This window comes from Colletotrichum siamense (assembly GCF_013390195.1).
Source record: "Colletotrichum siamense strain Cg363 chromosome Unknown KSG_Cg363_contig07, whole genome shotgun sequence".
NCBI classification, from domain to species: Eukaryota; Fungi; Ascomycota; class Sordariomycetes; order Glomerellales; family Glomerellaceae; genus Colletotrichum; species Colletotrichum siamense.
The window spans coordinates 767,883-783,833 of NW_023501020.1; the positions used below are offsets into that span (position 1 = coordinate 767,883).

The following is a 15,951-nucleotide window of genomic DNA, read 5'->3' on the forward strand; positions in this document are numbered from 1 at the left end:
CAGTCAGCATGAGAAGGGGGCAAAGGGATCTAGAGCACCAGCCGCATTTTCGAAATGGCATCAGCATCCAGAATGAGATAATGAACTACCCTTCAAGATATTTAATTTTTACTTAATGCCCAGTACGATATGAATTCCTCAGTTCCTCTCCTTCGCATAAGCTCCATCAGGGTACCTCACCGGCTCCTGAACCTCCCCCGGGACCACCTCTTCCAGCTCTAGCTCCAGCTCGCTCTCATCCGCTTCCATCCTCGTCGACTGGAAAGAAAACACAAAATCATTTTTCTCCTCCGTGCTCACAACACTCGCCAGTTCTGTAGCGTACATTTTCTCTGCAGCTTCTTCGTCAATCGCAGTTATTGCGTTTTCTTTGCTGTCAGCTGACTCTGGATCCTGAGCCTTCCGCCGTACCGCACCTAAACCTCTCCTGGGTGCCACGCCTCCACGGGCTGTGCCGTTTTGACCGAATAACTTGGACCAGCGGTATTTGAAGAAGATTCGAATCGCAGGAAGACATACGACGATGACCGATACTGATGCTTCGATGCCAGACCAAATCAGGGGATCCGTAAAGTCCCAGGTAGGGTTAAGTGAATGCGTGAATGGGGCAAGGTAGTGAAGCCGGATACAGGCAGTGATAAGAATGAATAACCCGAGACTGAACATAAGCGAAATGCCGACTTTTGAGCGTTTGGAGGTATTCAATCCCCACAGCAGCGGAAGAGGCAAGACGAGAATAATAAGATCGTGGCTGATGCTAAGGCCCCCTGCAATATTGACCAGTCTGTGGAGATCCAGGCAATGATATGTGCCGAAGTCTCTTTTCCAACCATCCCAGTTGAAACTAATCGGTGTGCACTGGAAAATTTGCAAAAACAGGATCACCGTCATTGATATAACGATATATGTGATGGTCGCGTAAGTTGCCCTTCGAAAGGACTTGTTTGGAAATATCCTGAGGTAAAAAATGAGCACTGATATCTTGGTCAAAGTTATGGTGGCTAGGTAAAGGGGTTCGTCGATGAAGAAGAGCTGTAAACGTCAACATGATGTCCAGTTTGAGGCGGTAAGTCTCCATACCTTCAACCCCAGCGTGAGCTTATCTGGTTCAACCATCCATATGTCTTCTCCAAAAGCTAACGCTCCAGCTGGGTTATTGTCAGTAAGGACCTGGAATGGTGAGACCATGGGACATACCAATTTGACCAATGACGACTAAGACGATGGAAATGACCTAGGACTAATCAGCGGATGAGCTGCTGAAAAGTTTCTCAAGATTGGACGCACACCGCACACTATCATGATCCAGTCGTCGGCTTCGAGTCGAGGCATCATCGTCCATCTCGCGTATAATCGCAACAGGACCGCCAGGATCCCAGTCATCTGAAGGACAAGTGGTACCATAATGTCTGCTTTTCGGGTACGAATAGGCCGTCCGCATGCCTTCGCTTCTATCTTTGCAACGTCTAGGAAGTTGTTAGTTGTAGTTGTGAACAATTGGTGGGTGACCAACCTATAGCATCTACTGTGTCGCAACGCTGAAGAAGACACGTCTGCATACTCTCCCGCAGATCATCGTCACTACATATGCAGTTTTCATTCGTCGCGACCTTACAAGCCGATAGCGGTAGCTCTTCCAGGATACAGTCTAGCTGTGTACAGATAACGATATTAGCACCATCTCATGAGGTTGAGCCATGGCAAAACCCACCCCACACTGTGGCAAAACGCCTGCGTACTCTATTAGCGATCCCTGGGCAGCCACCCAGGAAGTGGCCATAAGGCTGAGCCATAGCAAATACCTCATCGCAAGCGATACTGCCGCTGCTGTTATCCCTGATGATAATCGTAGTGATGTGGGAGAGAGTGAAAGGGAAGAAACAAGAGAAAAGCAAGAAGTCGCTGGCCGTGGCCTGGATAAATCACCCTCGAACGGCTAGTAATAATAAGAGGCATGCGAAGATTATGATAGCGGCAAAACTTAAGTTGGTTACTGGTGCTATCAATCTTAGTGCGCGAGCACATCGTCCCCTTTTGGTTCCCAGGACGCGGGACCCGTAATTATCCCCTACACTAAAACAGCTCGGCTGGGGGGTCGATTATCGAGTCAGAGAAGAAGATGTCGAAACAAAAAGCTAACACAGAATAAGACCGAGAGTCTCTCTCTGACATGCACTTTCAAGCGACTCAGGTGTGAGCACGGTTGTTGTGGTGAAGGAAACCTATTCAGAAGACAAAGGCCCGGCCTGGACCAGCGGACGCTATCGTGAGCTAAACGCGGGGTCGATGTGTAAGGGAGCATCGCGTGGGTTCGGAGGCGTCCGACCCGGGTGGCTTAATTACACAACAGTCTGGTGAATGATGCCTAGTGGAATTCATACAGAGACGGCTTCCAGTGTCCAGGTCTTTGCAAATAAGAGCAGTATTGCATGAAAGGACGCGCTTCTCTGTACTTTGGTTTCATAGGGACGTGTCTCATCATAAGCAATGGATGAGATCAGGAAACAATGTCTTACCTTGACCGAGCCTCTTCGCGCCGATCATTATGATGTTTCACACTGCGAATGTTCAGTAGTGAGATCGACGGAACCATGATCCAGGCATACCGCCATACACAGGAGCCGGATTGGGACTTATGAAATCCGGCAGTTGGGGGTGATCGAAGTCGGCAGTTGTCGCCTCACAGTACTTTTTTTGCGGTGCTTATTAGTGAAGCGCCATCTCTGATTCTCCTGGCGCTCTAACGCAAATGTGGTAACGCCTCACCGCCTCAAGCTGCTAGCACACACGTGTGGCACCACGCCCCCTTGCCACTCGGCCGCGATTGCATCCACTGCCACCGGCAAGTGCCTACTCAGCCATGACAACGTGTTCCGAACAAAGATGTGCAGCTTCAATTTGCGCCCATTTACGCCATTCAAAAACGGCGTGGTCAAGTCAACGCAACTTGTAGCCCAGACTTGGTAACCACGTCGGCATGTAGGTGTTCAAGTTTAATTCTCAGGCTGCAAATTGACTTCATCTTGCTCCTCCTCCCCTACTTCGAAGACGACAGATCTCAAGCGTTCGTGCCAAAGAAATTGGAAATGGGCTTGAGACTCATAAGACATTAGCCTGGATCAGTAAGGTAGTCATACAAAAGCTGCCTTCCAGATAGTTCTACCATATTGCTTATGTCAACAAGTTAGGAATCTCTGTCCGTAGCTGCGGAGTCGTCTGCGCCTGTCTGTCATTTGACTTGAGATTTCTTTTTGATGTTGCGAACCATGTGGCCCATACCGTCCTGGTATGATTTTGATGTCGATTCATTGGTGTACCTTACGTCGAAAGGTGATCTGGGTGGCATACCAGGTGCAAAATCCCTGGACACAAGATAACGAGACCTAAAGATATTGGATGGGCGAGGCAGAAGGCAGAGAAAGTAGAGTGATAGCAATCGCTCGGTTGTTTACTCTGGAGTGATCGCCGGTGCTTCGAAGTAGGCTCCCACAGTAAGACGCACCAACTCACAATGATTAAACTCATTGAGTGGTCTATCTATAGCATCTAGAAACGCAATAGTGACTGCGAAAAGACTAATGCAGCTTGCGCAAGGCAGCAGGAATGAGTTCATCTTATGGAGAAACAGTTCTCTAAGGCGAACAGCGCCTTTCGCATCTCTTAGAATGTGCAAGAAGACATGCTCGGCGTCAGGCTACGTTATGGCACTTTAATCACCATCCGGATGTTCGCGTCTGCTGTCTTTGGTCACACAGCCGGTTCAGACTTTCACACGTATCCAATCAATTGGTGTCACTGACAAATCAGCTCGATGATTCTTATTGTTGTCCCTACCAGGAGACAACTACGTTTCAGCAAATCGCCAAATGACAACCTCTGAGCATAACGGAGAGCTTTTTCATATTGCGAGAGCTTCCCAGGACTTCACTTACTTTAGGGGATCAACGTCCTCGAGGGAGAATAGAGGGAAGCTGCCGATCTGACAGCCCATTGAGTTCAAGATAGATGGACCGTTCTCAAGAGCACCACGTCAGCGCCAAACCTGGGTCGCAATCTCAGCAGCCAACACAGTTAGGAGACAGGACCGTGTACAAAACTGAACAGCCTCACTGGGGGAGTCGCCGATAGTCTGAGATTCATAAAATTTATATGAACGCTCAATGATCAATCATTCGTAAGTCGGCCTTGCCTTTCTCCATCACTTAGGATATCGTTTCCAGGCTACCACACATTACATCTTACTACACCTTTCTCAGAGGATAGTGGTGATTTTGTTTTTATTTTGAACTCTTCCGAAAACTATGAGTTGTATCCCAGATGACGGGAAGGAAATTGATGGGTTTTGGGCCAAAAAGTCTTACGTTTGCCGCCGCCTGAACCACAAACAGGGCCGGAACCAACTCGCAGCTGAATCCACGAAGAAGAAACTTCAAATGGCGAATGAAACAAGGCCAAATGGAGGATATTCCTTCGATCAAAAGTCCCAATTCCATTCCCCGTCAAACGTGCCGAGGAGCCGAAAACTCCGAGAGAGCATACTCTCCGAACTCCCCGACCGTGCTTCACAAGTGACGTAATCCGGATCCGAGGTCAGCACAACGGGACTTTGGTTCTCCATGCTCTATCATAAATAAACCGCCAAGAAGAACTGAGCTACAGTGACCTTCAAACCGGCGGGCAAAGATCGTCTGTCACTTACACACAGAGCCGCTAGACTCCCCAGAACCGCAAACACCGCAACAATGTACTACAACCCAGGCGTAAACGACCACGGTCTCCCCCACGACCCCTTCAAAGTAAACACCACACCTTCCCAATCTCCATCTCACTCACTAACCTCCCACTCCAGGCCTGCGTCGTCCCCCGCGCAATCGGCTGGATCTCAACCACCTCGCCCACCGGCCAGCACAACCTCGCGCCCTACTCCCAATTCACCAATGTCACCTTCGATCCGCCCATGGTGATGTTCTCCGCAAACCAGACCCTGCCCGACGACGCCACGCAGACCCGCAAGGACACCGTCAACAACATTGAGGCCACGGGCGTCTTCTGCTGGCAGCTGTGCACCTACGCGCTGCGCGAGGCCGTCAACGTCACCGCGGAGGCCGTGCCGCCCGACGAGGACGAGTTTGCGCGCGCCGGGCTCGCCAAGACCTTCTCGCGCGGGCTGCGCGTGCCGGTGCCGATGGTGGAGGCGTCGCCGGTGCGGTTTGAGTGCGAGTACGTGCAGACGGTGCGGCTGCCGGGCAAGGGCCCGATGGGGACGGTGGATGTGGTGTTTGGAAGGGTGGTGGGCGTGCATGTGGACGAGTGGGCGTTGACGGATGGCAAGATTGATGTGAGGAAGACGAATCCGATTGCGAGGCTGGGGTATTTTGAGTATGGGGTTATTAATGATGCTTTTGAGATGGTTGTGCCTGGGGATAAGAGGATGCTGATCGGGGTGAGTTTGGCGTCTTGTGTGATTGGGGGTATTGCTGACTATTGAGATATAGCTCTCGGGAAACGCGTCAAAGAACACGGATGAGGATTTAGAACAGGCCAAGAACTCATGATGGACATCAGGTTTCCATGGAGGGCTGAGGCTGGCTTATAAAAAGTCGACCGAGATTGAGCGCAAAAGATCTATAGAGGTACTATTTCCCTTCAAATGCTAGACCTCAGGCATTTTCAATACCGGGGTTCTCTACAATTAGATGAGCCAGCGGGATAAACAGCTTCATCGCACCCCCCTCCTTCGCCTTTGCGTTGATCTCTCTGACCTCATCCCACGACATCCAGTACCACCCAGAGCACTTTTCAGGTTCCAGGTTCTGCCCATCATTAGCACCGCTCACATGAAACTAACCGCAGCTTTACTTGGGGGTATTGGGAAAAATGGCAAAAGTCAGAACTCACCACCGGCTCAGCCGCCTCATCCTCCATCTCGCACCTCACGAACAGCGTCACGTAGTGCTTCCCCTGCTCCTGAAACACGTCGTTCGTCACGCCGGCGATCTTTCTCGCCTTGACTTTGAGCTGCGTCTCCTCCGCCGTCTCGCGCTCCGCGCAGCCGAAGATGGACTCCCCGAATTCAAGATGCCCGCCGGGGAGCTGCCATGTACCTGCGCAGGAACGTTAGCGTCCGATTATCGTAGGCCGAATGAGACTGCAAGTGTAGAGAACTCCGCAAGGAATTCCTCGTAGCCCATAGAAATGAGGAACCTTCAGGAGTCGGGATTTGAGAAGGGTTGACGTTACCTGCGCCGTGGCTACTCTCCCGCTTTCCAACCACGATCTTGCCGTCCTTGCGCTGGACGATCGCCGCGACGCCGATGCGCGGGTTCGCGAAGGGGTTGATTGTAGTGACAGACATCTTTTCGCCAAAGAAACTCACTAGCTATGTATATCAGAAGAATGAAATGAAGGCTCGTTGAGTGATCAATGCCAAGATAGACGGTGCTAAGTTGAGGTTTAAAAGAACTCACTGACTCACTTCGGTAGTACCTGGACAGTGAGATTGGGCCAGTGAGAGACCAAGTGTGCCTCACTGCAACCAGCTCCCTTGCACCGCCGCACCGCCACGGCAGGCTCACTGTGGCTGCGCCTGCTATTTCGCGGGAAACGCCTGCGAGCCTCGTTCAGTCTCACTGAAGTTCCAAACCCTCTCACTCATTCTTCCACATTTAAAACTAAATAAACTTGCTCAAACTCACAATTGCTAAAACTTTATACACATACAGACATCCACTTTCCATTTCTACTAACCCATCTTGCAGACCAGTCCCGCTCCGAAGTGGATTCCAGTAGCCCTCCCGTCGCCCACCATCAAAGCCATCTCCCCCTGCCACCCTCTACAACAAGAAATGGTTTCGTGGTGTAGTTGGTTATCACGTCAGTCTAACAGATCGAGTGCGCATTCTCCGAATGCCTTCGCCTGGCACACTGAAGGTCTCCGGTTCAAGTCCGGGCGAAATCAGAGCAATTGGGCGATTGGTTTAGTGGTATAATACTCGCTTAGCATGTGAGTGGTCCAGGGTTCGATTCCCTGATCGTCCAGTTCTTTTTGCTTTTTGCATAGGGATCGTACTTTCTTTTTGTTTTTAGAGGGTATTAGAGGAGGGAGGGCCAGGAAGTGGATGCGTAGTTTGGGGGGAGTAGCATCAGTTGAAGCTATAGCGACATACGATTAAGCGTTGTAGATGGCATCGACATGGTAAAAATACATCTCATCATTCATTCATTACCTCTGCTTGCAGTGGGTATCATTACATAGCCTTTCCAAGGGCCGTCGCGTGAGAGGAGACATTTCCAACGAACTCGCCCCCCTCTACCAGGCCCCCTTGGCCGGCATATTCTCCGGGTCCATCTCGAACCCCTTGATACTCTCCTGCCAATTCTGCCAGTTGAAGTCGTCCAGGTTATCCATGTTGACATCCATTGTGTCCATCGGCACGTCGTCGAAGCGGTTGTTGATAGACGTGAACGGGTCGGACCACAGCCACGGGGGTTGGTTGTCGCTGAGGGACGACGCGATCTGCGGCTGGGACGTGGCGGCGATGGCCTGTTGCCTCTGCCTCCGCTCGGCGTCGGTCATTTGGGTGTTGTTGGAAATAGCCGGCGTGGGGACTGCCGTCGTGACCATGGGTGGCTGCGATGCCGGCGGCTGGATCGCGCTGGGTGGGAAAAGTGTGTTGTTCGGGTCTGCGGCCATGGACTGCGCCGTGGGGTAGATGTACTCCCACATCTCGCTGGACGTGAAGCCCGCTCGGGACATCATGACCGTATCAAGCTCCGAGTCTTCGTCGGGCATAACCACCTGGCCGGGGAACATGTTGACCGGCTCTCCGGCAGGTTTGGGTTGAGGGTATGGGTCCATCGGGGACCTCTCATTACTCGGATTCCTCCGTTCGGCGGGTGGCGGTTGTGTCAGGGGCAAATCTGCCCGAACCCCACATAGCTTCCTCCATCGGGTGCGAATCGCCTGTTGTTGGCTCTCCATGCCGGGCACCGGGCCCAATCTGGCCGGGATCGTGTCCATGCGGTCGTCGACGTCGAGCTGGCGGGCGGCCTCGGGGTTTGCTCGTAGACGGGCAATCTCAGCCTCGCGATGCTTCGTGGCCTTCGCGCTGAGTTTTCGCAGCGGCATCCACACAGCCATGTGGTCTGCCATCTTGGCTATCTCACCAGGGTCCTGATCGAATCTAATGGTTTTGTTGACTGCCTCCCAGCCACGCTCAGAGGTGGCTGACCACGGGCGACGGCCGGCCTCCATGAGGATGTACGCAATGGCATGCCATTGTCTGTACGTCTGGAAAAGCCACCGCCACTGACGGCAGCGAGGGTCAGTGTTTAGGATGTAATTATACTCGACAATTTCGATTGCTGATACGAAAAGTCTGTCGCGAATCTCGCCTGATAGTTCGGTCCCGTTGCCGGGGAACAGCATGGGTTGGTAGATGACCAGGCTCATCTTCGCCATGATCACGCGGGCGATCATGGCCGCCATCCAGAACAGCGGGTCGTCATCCGTGAAACAATGTTGCAGGAATTTCTCTTCGACGCGGTTGTAAACTTCGATTAGCTTGCTCTCGCGCTGTTCGAGGGTAGAGGACGCATCACGCGGACAAACACCCGCCATTGCCGAGCCGACGGTGTGCAGCCTTCTCGACAAGGCGCAAATCTCGTAACGAACAAGTGAAACCGCACAATCCGTCCTGCCTTGGCGTGGGGTTGGCGGCTCAATCATTCCTGGATCTATATCTGAATCGTTAAGGTTGGACGGCAGCTCCGTGTCGAAGGAGCGGTCGATAATGGTAAGATCGCTACCCAGTTCCTCGGCAGAACGCAGGTCGAGGGTGCAGATGGCCCACCACAGGCGGCGCCTCATTTCTGTTTCAAAAGGCGGGAGGTTGAAGTTTGTTCCGTCGCGGTGGATGCCCATTCCTTGCGCCATGCGGATTGCAAGCCCAGTGAGTGTCCAGCAGAATCTTGTGTCGTCTTGGCGGCGTACAAGGGTGAGGAATAGGACGAAGGCTTGCAGCACCACGATATCAGAGGTGTTGAGGAAATTGGCCTTTGCGAGGGCCTGTTCGAGCGCAAAACGGTACTGCGATAGCATCTCGTCCTTCTTGGAGCCAAAGTTCTTCTCGACCTAGCTTGGTGGTTAGCTGGAGCCAGTGTATCGAAAGAAGAGACACAAACCTCCTCGTCTTCCATGGATGTAATGGCGGCATAATAGATGGAAAACAACAAAGCCTCGTGACCGGCCGTAAGATCGTCCATGTTGCGTCGCATGTCGCGAATGAGTTTTTCCATCGTAGGAATATGCAGAATCTTGAGTAACGGCTCCACGTTCTCCTGGTACACCTGCCACATGAAGGGTATTTGCGACGGCAGTGGATGCAGCTTGCGCAAGTCAACATCCGAAGATCGGTATCCCAGTATAAACGCGTGATGATCGGTCGATGCGTCGACGGCGTGCAGAGGCGAGTGATCCGGTGTGTCTTCCTGGTCAGACTCGTCGCTGAACTCTTCGTCAAGAATGCGCGCCCGTTCTCGAAGTTCGTCGAGCTGTGATACCCCCGTCAGCTAACGAAACATGACGGCTCTCGACCGACTCACCTCATCATTCAGCTTGGACCAAAACGCGCTGCTCACGTATCGGCTCGTCTTTCCCTTGTCGTGCAACACCAAGCGGCCAAATGACTTGCTGACGCTCGCGGCCTTGGGCTCCATCCCCCTTGTCTTTTCTTCGATTGCGTCCAACTTCTTCTGCATAGCAGCCCCGTCCGCAATTCCTTCCCTTATCGCATTTAATTGCGCAGCAGTAAACGTCCTATTTCCGCGCTCTGAAGGCGCCTCGTGGCCTGTGGTTTCGGGGGAGTTGCCGGTGCTCGAGTTCTGGCGCCCGCCACTGCTTCCGGGGCCGCTTTCCACCTCGATCTGGCCGCTCAGCTCCTCGACGATGCCCTCCAGCTTGCGCAACCGCTTCATCAGCTCCACCTCGCGCTCGGTCGAGTTCTTTGGCGGGGCGTTGGGGTCCTTTGGGCGTGGTCGGCGGGGGGCGCGGCCGGGGGCGGGGAAGATGCATTGGATGACGGCGCGGCGGCAGTTGCTACACGGCATCTGCTTGTCGCAGCGGACCTTTCGCCTTCGGCAGGTGACGCAGCTGCGCGGATTGAGGGCAGGCTGGCCCGACGCCGTCATGGCGACAGGCTGGTCGGGGGGTATAGACGTTGCGCCATGGCGGCTGAGGGCGGGGAAGTCTGGCGCGGTAGAGGTGGTCGGGGAGGCAGGCGAGTGCTGGGGGTTATTGTTGACGGTGGTCGCGGGAGTCGTGGGATTCGACTGCTGGCTTGCTGGCGAGAAGTGCTCCATCTCCATGGCTGGCTTCGTGGGCCGATCTGTGCGGCGAGGGCTGTCGAGGGGCGGCGGAGGAGAGGAGAGGGATCACGAAGGTTTGGATCTGAGGGAATCGACTCGAGGTGTGACACAAGTTCGGGACGCTTTGGGGCTGACAAATGGTGGGATTCGATTCTACGACGGCGGCTCTTTGCGCTCTTGGCTGCTTGCTTACCCACGGCGAGACATGAGGCGTCGTTGCGCGGCTAAATGGGTTCTGCTGGCATTATCCGGACCCGCGAGGATGTCAAGGAAAAACAAAACCCAAGGAAAAGAGTATGTTGGTGTTGAGCGAGGTGCGGTTTGTGGTGGTGACGAGTGTTGGGGCTGCTGCATTGGCAGAAAGAAAGCATGCCGACGCTCGCTGTTGATTGGGAAAAAAAGGTCCCAGTGTGAGTCGAAAGTGGGGGAGGCGGGAGCGCTGCGGGACACTCTGAGCCCAGCGTCACATCAGTGCAAACAGCGCAGTGGGCCCCGAGAGGTCGGAGCTTCATGCCGGCGCGCCTATGATCGGCCGGCTTTGAATGTGAGCCTTCCCATTGGCCATCTCACCTGTGTCCCGATGCCGCATTCGGTAACCCGGTCTTCACCTTGACACACCGAGAAGACCCTGACTCACATGGCAGACCGACGACCGGTGACGGCTCGGTGAGGCGAGAGCAGCCTCCGATATCCTCGGATGCTCCGTGGCTGGCCTCGGTCAACGTTGAGAGACTCGGATCAGCCTCTCACCTACGAACTTCAATATCCGCCGAAATTTTCAACTTTTTCATGTCAGACCAGAAAACATAAACACACAGGCCATTGCCCGGTTCAAGCTCGAAACTTGAGACGATTCTCGTCATTGATGCGACCGCGGCCTGCAACCCCCGATAACTCCGAGAACGGCGCCTTCTGAGACTTGCCCAGCCCAGCCTAGGCTTACCAAGCTTGCACACGCAACGGCTAGCGCAAATCTGCGTATGACGCATAGCTAACCTTGTTGACCAGTTTGTTGCTGATGTCGTTCTCGTGTCGCCCGAACTCCATACCCGTCGCGGTCCATTTACTGTTCTCGAATTTCCCTCTCTGTCTATCGTCGGTGCATGGAATCATGGATGCAGCTCGAAATTCGCGTCTGCTTGTCCAAGCTTTATCAGCAGAGAATGATGCCATCGATATTGAATCAGTCTCAGAATCCGACCAATCCACTCTCGTTGCCCGGCGTATCCTTTGAGAGCGATCAGGGAACTCCCAGCTTTCAACCAAATGATACCCCGCATATGCAGTAGGCGGAGGCGAAACACATGCTGAACAGGGTCACATTGGCAAGCTGTGCCGAGTAACAACATTGACAGAGAACGTTTCTGGAAAGGGGAGCTTCAGCAACGTGCAACTCAACCCATGTCCCCTGCTATGATGCATTCAGTGAGGTCTTGAATTCGATGTTATTGAATGTGGGCCATGGAGAGCTGATTCACGAGAAAATCCCATACAGAAAGTTTGTTCTGAACTCGCCCTGGTGAGTGTTCCTGACGTGAAGGGTGCCCAGGCCTCCCCATCAACTTATCCCGATACCTGCGCCGCAGAGCACATCTCCTTGTTGAAATCTTTTCTTTGTAAGCTAAATAAAGATTGTTCGTACGTCTCAAGACTCCCCTCGGCCACAACTCCGTAGTCAGGCGATCCTGGCTCAGCACAGAATTCAAGACAACTCTAATCTTTGGGATCGGTGACCTGTCAAGGATCACTATGGGATCAAAGTCTATCTTGATTCGACGACTGGAAAGTTGTAAGAGGTTAGGACACAGCCCCAATACGTTATCTGATAGAATTCAAGCCACATGACAGCTCGGAACACAATCCACTCTCTAGTGGCGTTACACTTTGCTGATCAACTTGTCAAGTCCAATCACGTTACCCACCTCCTCACCCTGAAATGACTGCTTCTACGGTTTACCAAGCTCGTGGGTGATCAGCGTCAACGGGTGAATAGGTGAGCAACTTCCTTGTCAGTGCACTCAGTAGTGCTTAATAAAGTTCCCAGAATGCTGTCAGACTCAATTGAATCCTTCAAACACGCACAAAGAGAACCCTTCTTCGTTGCAGCTCAGATTTTCGCGATTCCTCGGGATAAAACTACCCAGAACCACCAAAGGCCCAAAGCACGATGTGTACCGCCCCTTAAGAATATGTCGCCGTGGCCAAAGCCATCGAGTATGACCGGGGCACCCACAAGAAGCGAGACTGGTAGGCAAAGTTGGAGAATTCGATGGACAGAAGGAGAGTAACGCATCCAACTTTTCTGAGTCGATACGCCGTGCAAGCCTTTTATTTCTTTACCCTTGGCTTCAATTGTCATTTAGCGAAGCGTTTGATGCCAGCACAGCTGACACTGGAACACGGTCTGCGATGAGGCATCTCACGATGAACTATCTGACTTCGACATGACTCGCAGCTTCGTCCTTCGGGAGGGCGCTCCAGCTCCGAGCGTGACCAAAGTAAGTACGCCATCTGTTTGAAGTAATGATTCTCCGTAATTTATCATGTTCTGAAGGATCTTTGGTAAATCGTATTACACTATTATAGTACGATCAAGTGAAGCTATGTTGTGTTAAACGCATCGGTGATAATGGCGGTCTAGCATCGTCTATCCACTGAGTGGACCTCGGACCCTGACAGGCTTGAAGGAACCCGGACACACGTTAGGCAGCCGAATTATCCACAACTCTTTTCCACAACTATGTGGAGAAACTTAATTGCAATACGATACAAAAGATCAAAACGCCGATACAAAAGATCAAAACTGTTACGAGGCACCGCATGAGGATTGTTGGCTAGGGGGAGTTATGGGGACTCGGAGTCGGATTCACTTAGACATTGAGACTTTCTCTTGCTTGTAAGTGAAGTCTTCAGGATATATAAACAACCGTTTTTCTGCCTCTGTCGATTCACATCTCACCCTCCTCACTCACCTCAACTTCATCACACAACAAGCAACCCTCATCTTCTCACCTTACGACTCCCACTTCTCGAGCTCCTCAACTCAAGACGCTAAACCCCCCAACATCACAATGCATTTCACCACCGCAGCTGGCTTGATCGTCGCGGCCATGACGCCCTTTACCTCCGCGGCCTCCTGCAAAAACTTCGGCAACAGGGCCATCCCTATCTGGCAAGTGCGGGCCACCGGCGTCGTCGACATCCCCGGAAAGTGTGGCGGCCTGTGGGACAACCTGAACGGCTATGGCGCCTGTGGCAAGAGCGCCACCAGTTGCGGCGAAGTTAACGGGGAGATGGTTTGGCAATTCACTGGCAGCTCCGGCTGCACCGCCGGTGTTGTGAATACGGTTTGGTACAGCGCAACCAAGAACCAATGGGGCTCCATCAGCTGCCAGATTTAACCGGCCCACTCGGGCGTCGGGCGGCTAGGATAATGGAAGGCGTTTGGACACTGCAAAGATGCCTGGAGGCCGGATCACCCTGCTCACCCCTCTCGCGCAACCTCCGAGCGGCGGGTGGTCTGGCCGCACCTGAACGACAAAGCGGCTGACTGATGGATTACGTTGATTTAACGTTGAGTGGAAAGCCTTGGATACCTGGACAACGACTTGTCAGAGCTTCTACAGTATATATACATTCTGTCTTTACATATAAATCATAAACAGCTGAGGCCAACGTTGCATACATTCTGTCTTGACACCATTGGCGCGCACATGGGACCAAGTTCTCACCCGCGTTATATCATCGTTTTGGGTGAGAAGGTCCATGGGCTGCTCTGGCATGCATGTCTGGTGGCCTGGAGCACTGACACTATAATAACCAGCGAACTCACTAGTTCCAACGTATCCTTTGGTCTTGCAAGTGGTCATGCGTACTCCGTAAGAACTCAAGGCTTAATTCGACGGCATTCTTTACAAGCTCAGAAACCTTGCAGGGTCTCACTCCCAAAAGTCCTTCTGTATGGCATCGTATCGATCCTGTTATAGGCAAACTGTTAAGCTCGCTGATAATACACAGAAGGCCTCTGCTAATCTAGCTTTAACACGTTTGAAATGTCTTGTGCTGCACTTAAAGGGAGTCTTCCATCATTACATGCCCGCATTTTCCATTAAGTGCCTACTTCGCGACTGCAGCTCAAGTCCGCGGTTGTAGCAAACCATCAACTGATTTATCACATTATTCCCATTTAGAGCACGGCATGGAAAAGTGACTGATTTCATTCTGAATCTTCGTTATGGTACCAACCCTCAGCTACCCATCATAATGCCACCATCGTCAACAACCACCGATGCAAAACCCTCAACCACAACCTCATACACCGAGCCAAACGCTCATCTCCCTAAGCAGTAGCCTGTACCTCACTCACAGGCGCCACTGCCCCCCTCACCATCAACGTCTTCTCGTCCTCTCCGGCCTCGAACCTCCTCAGCATCTCGTCCGGATCAAACCTTGGCCCGCGCGGGTCCTTCGCAAACTCCGCACTCATCATGAACGCCACCGCATCCTCGGGCTTCTCGTACGCGTCCACCTGCGTCTCGATCTTGTTCCCGTCGGGGTCGCGGTAGTACATGCTCGTCGACATGCCGTGGTGCACGCAGTACGCCGGCTCGAAGCCCATCTCCTTGCGCGCGCGGTACGACGTCAGCAGCGCGCCGAGCGAGTCGAACGTCAGCGCGAAGTGGTCCATGCCGCAGCTGTTCTCGGGCCGCGGCGTCGCGCTCGCGTCGTGCAGGATCGCGAGGCGGTGGTGCTCGTGGTCCCACGTCAGGAAGGTGATGAGCTCCGAGCCGTGCACCACGCGCGCGTTGAGGAACTTGGTGTAGAAGTCGACGAGCCGCTTGGCGTTGTTCGTGCGTAGGACGAGGTGGGCGAGTTCGGAGGGCCGGCTGACCCCTGACGGTGCGATGGCCATGGTTGCTGATATGGGATGAGAGATGTAATATGTGATCTCTAATAAGAATGACGGTTGGTTTGACGTCGTATGAGAGATGGAAACCACATGTAAGTCTGCTTAAGCTAGCAGATTAGAGTTGCGGGGGAGGTTCGCAGCTTATAAGCCCGCCATCTCACGCGTGGCGTTCAACAAACGGGACGAATCACGCCCCGGGACCGATTACGTTTCACGACATTCTTGTCTCACGCTGCACGAATTCATTCGTCCAATGTCTTCGCAGGAGTTCTCTTACGTCCCGGCGCCGTTCCTTTCGGCCTCCGAGCCACGTAGATCTGCTCCTCCTGCGCTGTGCTGTCGGCCGCATGATCAGCCGCGTCGGACGTCCGCCCAGTGCACGACCCTAAAAGCTGGTGGCTGACTTGGAGTATTAGTTGATCTGGGAGGACGCACTGTTCAAAGCGGGCGTCGCTGCTGCCCAATCACTCCAGGTTCTGCGCGATGGATTGGTGCTGTTGCGACTCGAGCGCGTTTCTCTACCCCGGATTATGGGATGTTTTCTGAGGGCTCAGAGATGGGATGACGGGACCGAGCTCTCTGCGCGGCATTCGGGGATACACGGGCTCGCGAGGCCCGAGTTTCCGTTTGCCACGGCGGTCACTTACTCATTTACGACGTCTTTCAGCGTTTGTTGG

The 15,951-nt window shown here is 53.1% G+C and overlaps 6 protein-coding genes across 6 annotated transcripts; 2 read left to right on the plus strand and 4 right to left on the minus strand.

Moving 5' to 3' along the window:
- Positions 1 to 138: 138 nt before the first annotated feature.
- Positions 139 to 1,332, minus strand: CGCS363_v010540 (uncharacterized protein; the record flags this gene model as incomplete). The annotated part of the gene is made up of 4 exons (XM_036642389.1): positions 139 to 1,032; positions 1,081 to 1,148; positions 1,198 to 1,234; positions 1,288 to 1,332. 4 exons carry the CDS (start codon positions 1,330 to 1,332, stop codon positions 139 to 141), a joined length of 1,044 nt encoding a protein of 347 aa, XP_036492483.1.
- A 3,410-nt stretch (positions 1,333 to 4,742) lies between these two features.
- CGCS363_v010541 (Uncharacterized protein) lies at positions 4,743 to 5,555 on the plus strand (the record flags this gene model as incomplete). Its single annotated transcript, XM_036642390.1, has 3 exons — positions 4,743 to 4,796; positions 4,850 to 5,443; positions 5,496 to 5,555. 3 exons carry the CDS (start codon positions 4,743 to 4,745, stop codon positions 5,553 to 5,555), a joined length of 708 nt encoding a protein of 235 aa, XP_036492385.1.
- A 105-nt stretch (positions 5,556 to 5,660) lies between these two features.
- NUDT1 (Nudix hydrolase 1) lies at positions 5,661 to 6,355 on the minus strand (the record flags this gene model as incomplete). Its single annotated transcript, XM_036642391.1, has 3 exons — positions 5,661 to 5,813; positions 5,899 to 6,104; positions 6,205 to 6,355. The coding sequence occupies 3 exons, from the start codon at positions 6,353 to 6,355 to the stop codon at positions 5,661 to 5,663; spliced, it is 510 nt and encodes a 169-aa protein (XP_036492383.1).
- A 954-nt stretch (positions 6,356 to 7,309) lies between these two features.
- Positions 7,310 to 10,365, minus strand: bik5-1 (Bikaverin cluster transcription factor bik5; the record flags this gene model as incomplete). The annotated part of the gene is made up of 3 exons (XM_036642392.1): positions 7,310 to 9,133; positions 9,184 to 9,552; positions 9,604 to 10,365. The coding sequence occupies 3 exons, from the start codon at positions 10,363 to 10,365 to the stop codon at positions 7,310 to 7,312; spliced, it is 2,955 nt and encodes a 984-aa protein (XP_036492384.1).
- Positions 10,366 to 13,436: 3,071 nt separating this feature from the next.
- CGCS363_v010544 (uncharacterized protein) lies at positions 13,437 to 13,766 on the plus strand (the record flags this gene model as incomplete). Its single annotated transcript, XM_036642393.1, has 1 exon — positions 13,437 to 13,766. One exon carries the CDS (start codon positions 13,437 to 13,439, stop codon positions 13,764 to 13,766), a length of 330 nt encoding a protein of 109 aa, XP_036492381.1.
- Positions 13,767 to 14,704: 938 nt separating this feature from the next.
- On the minus strand, positions 14,705 to 15,277 carry CGCS363_v010545 (Biphenyl-2,3-diol 1,2-dioxygenase 2; the record flags this gene model as incomplete). Its single annotated transcript, XM_036642394.1, has 1 exon — positions 14,705 to 15,277. One exon carries the CDS (start codon positions 15,275 to 15,277, stop codon positions 14,705 to 14,707), a length of 573 nt encoding a protein of 190 aa, XP_036492382.1.
- Positions 15,278 to 15,951: the final 674 nt, after the last annotated feature.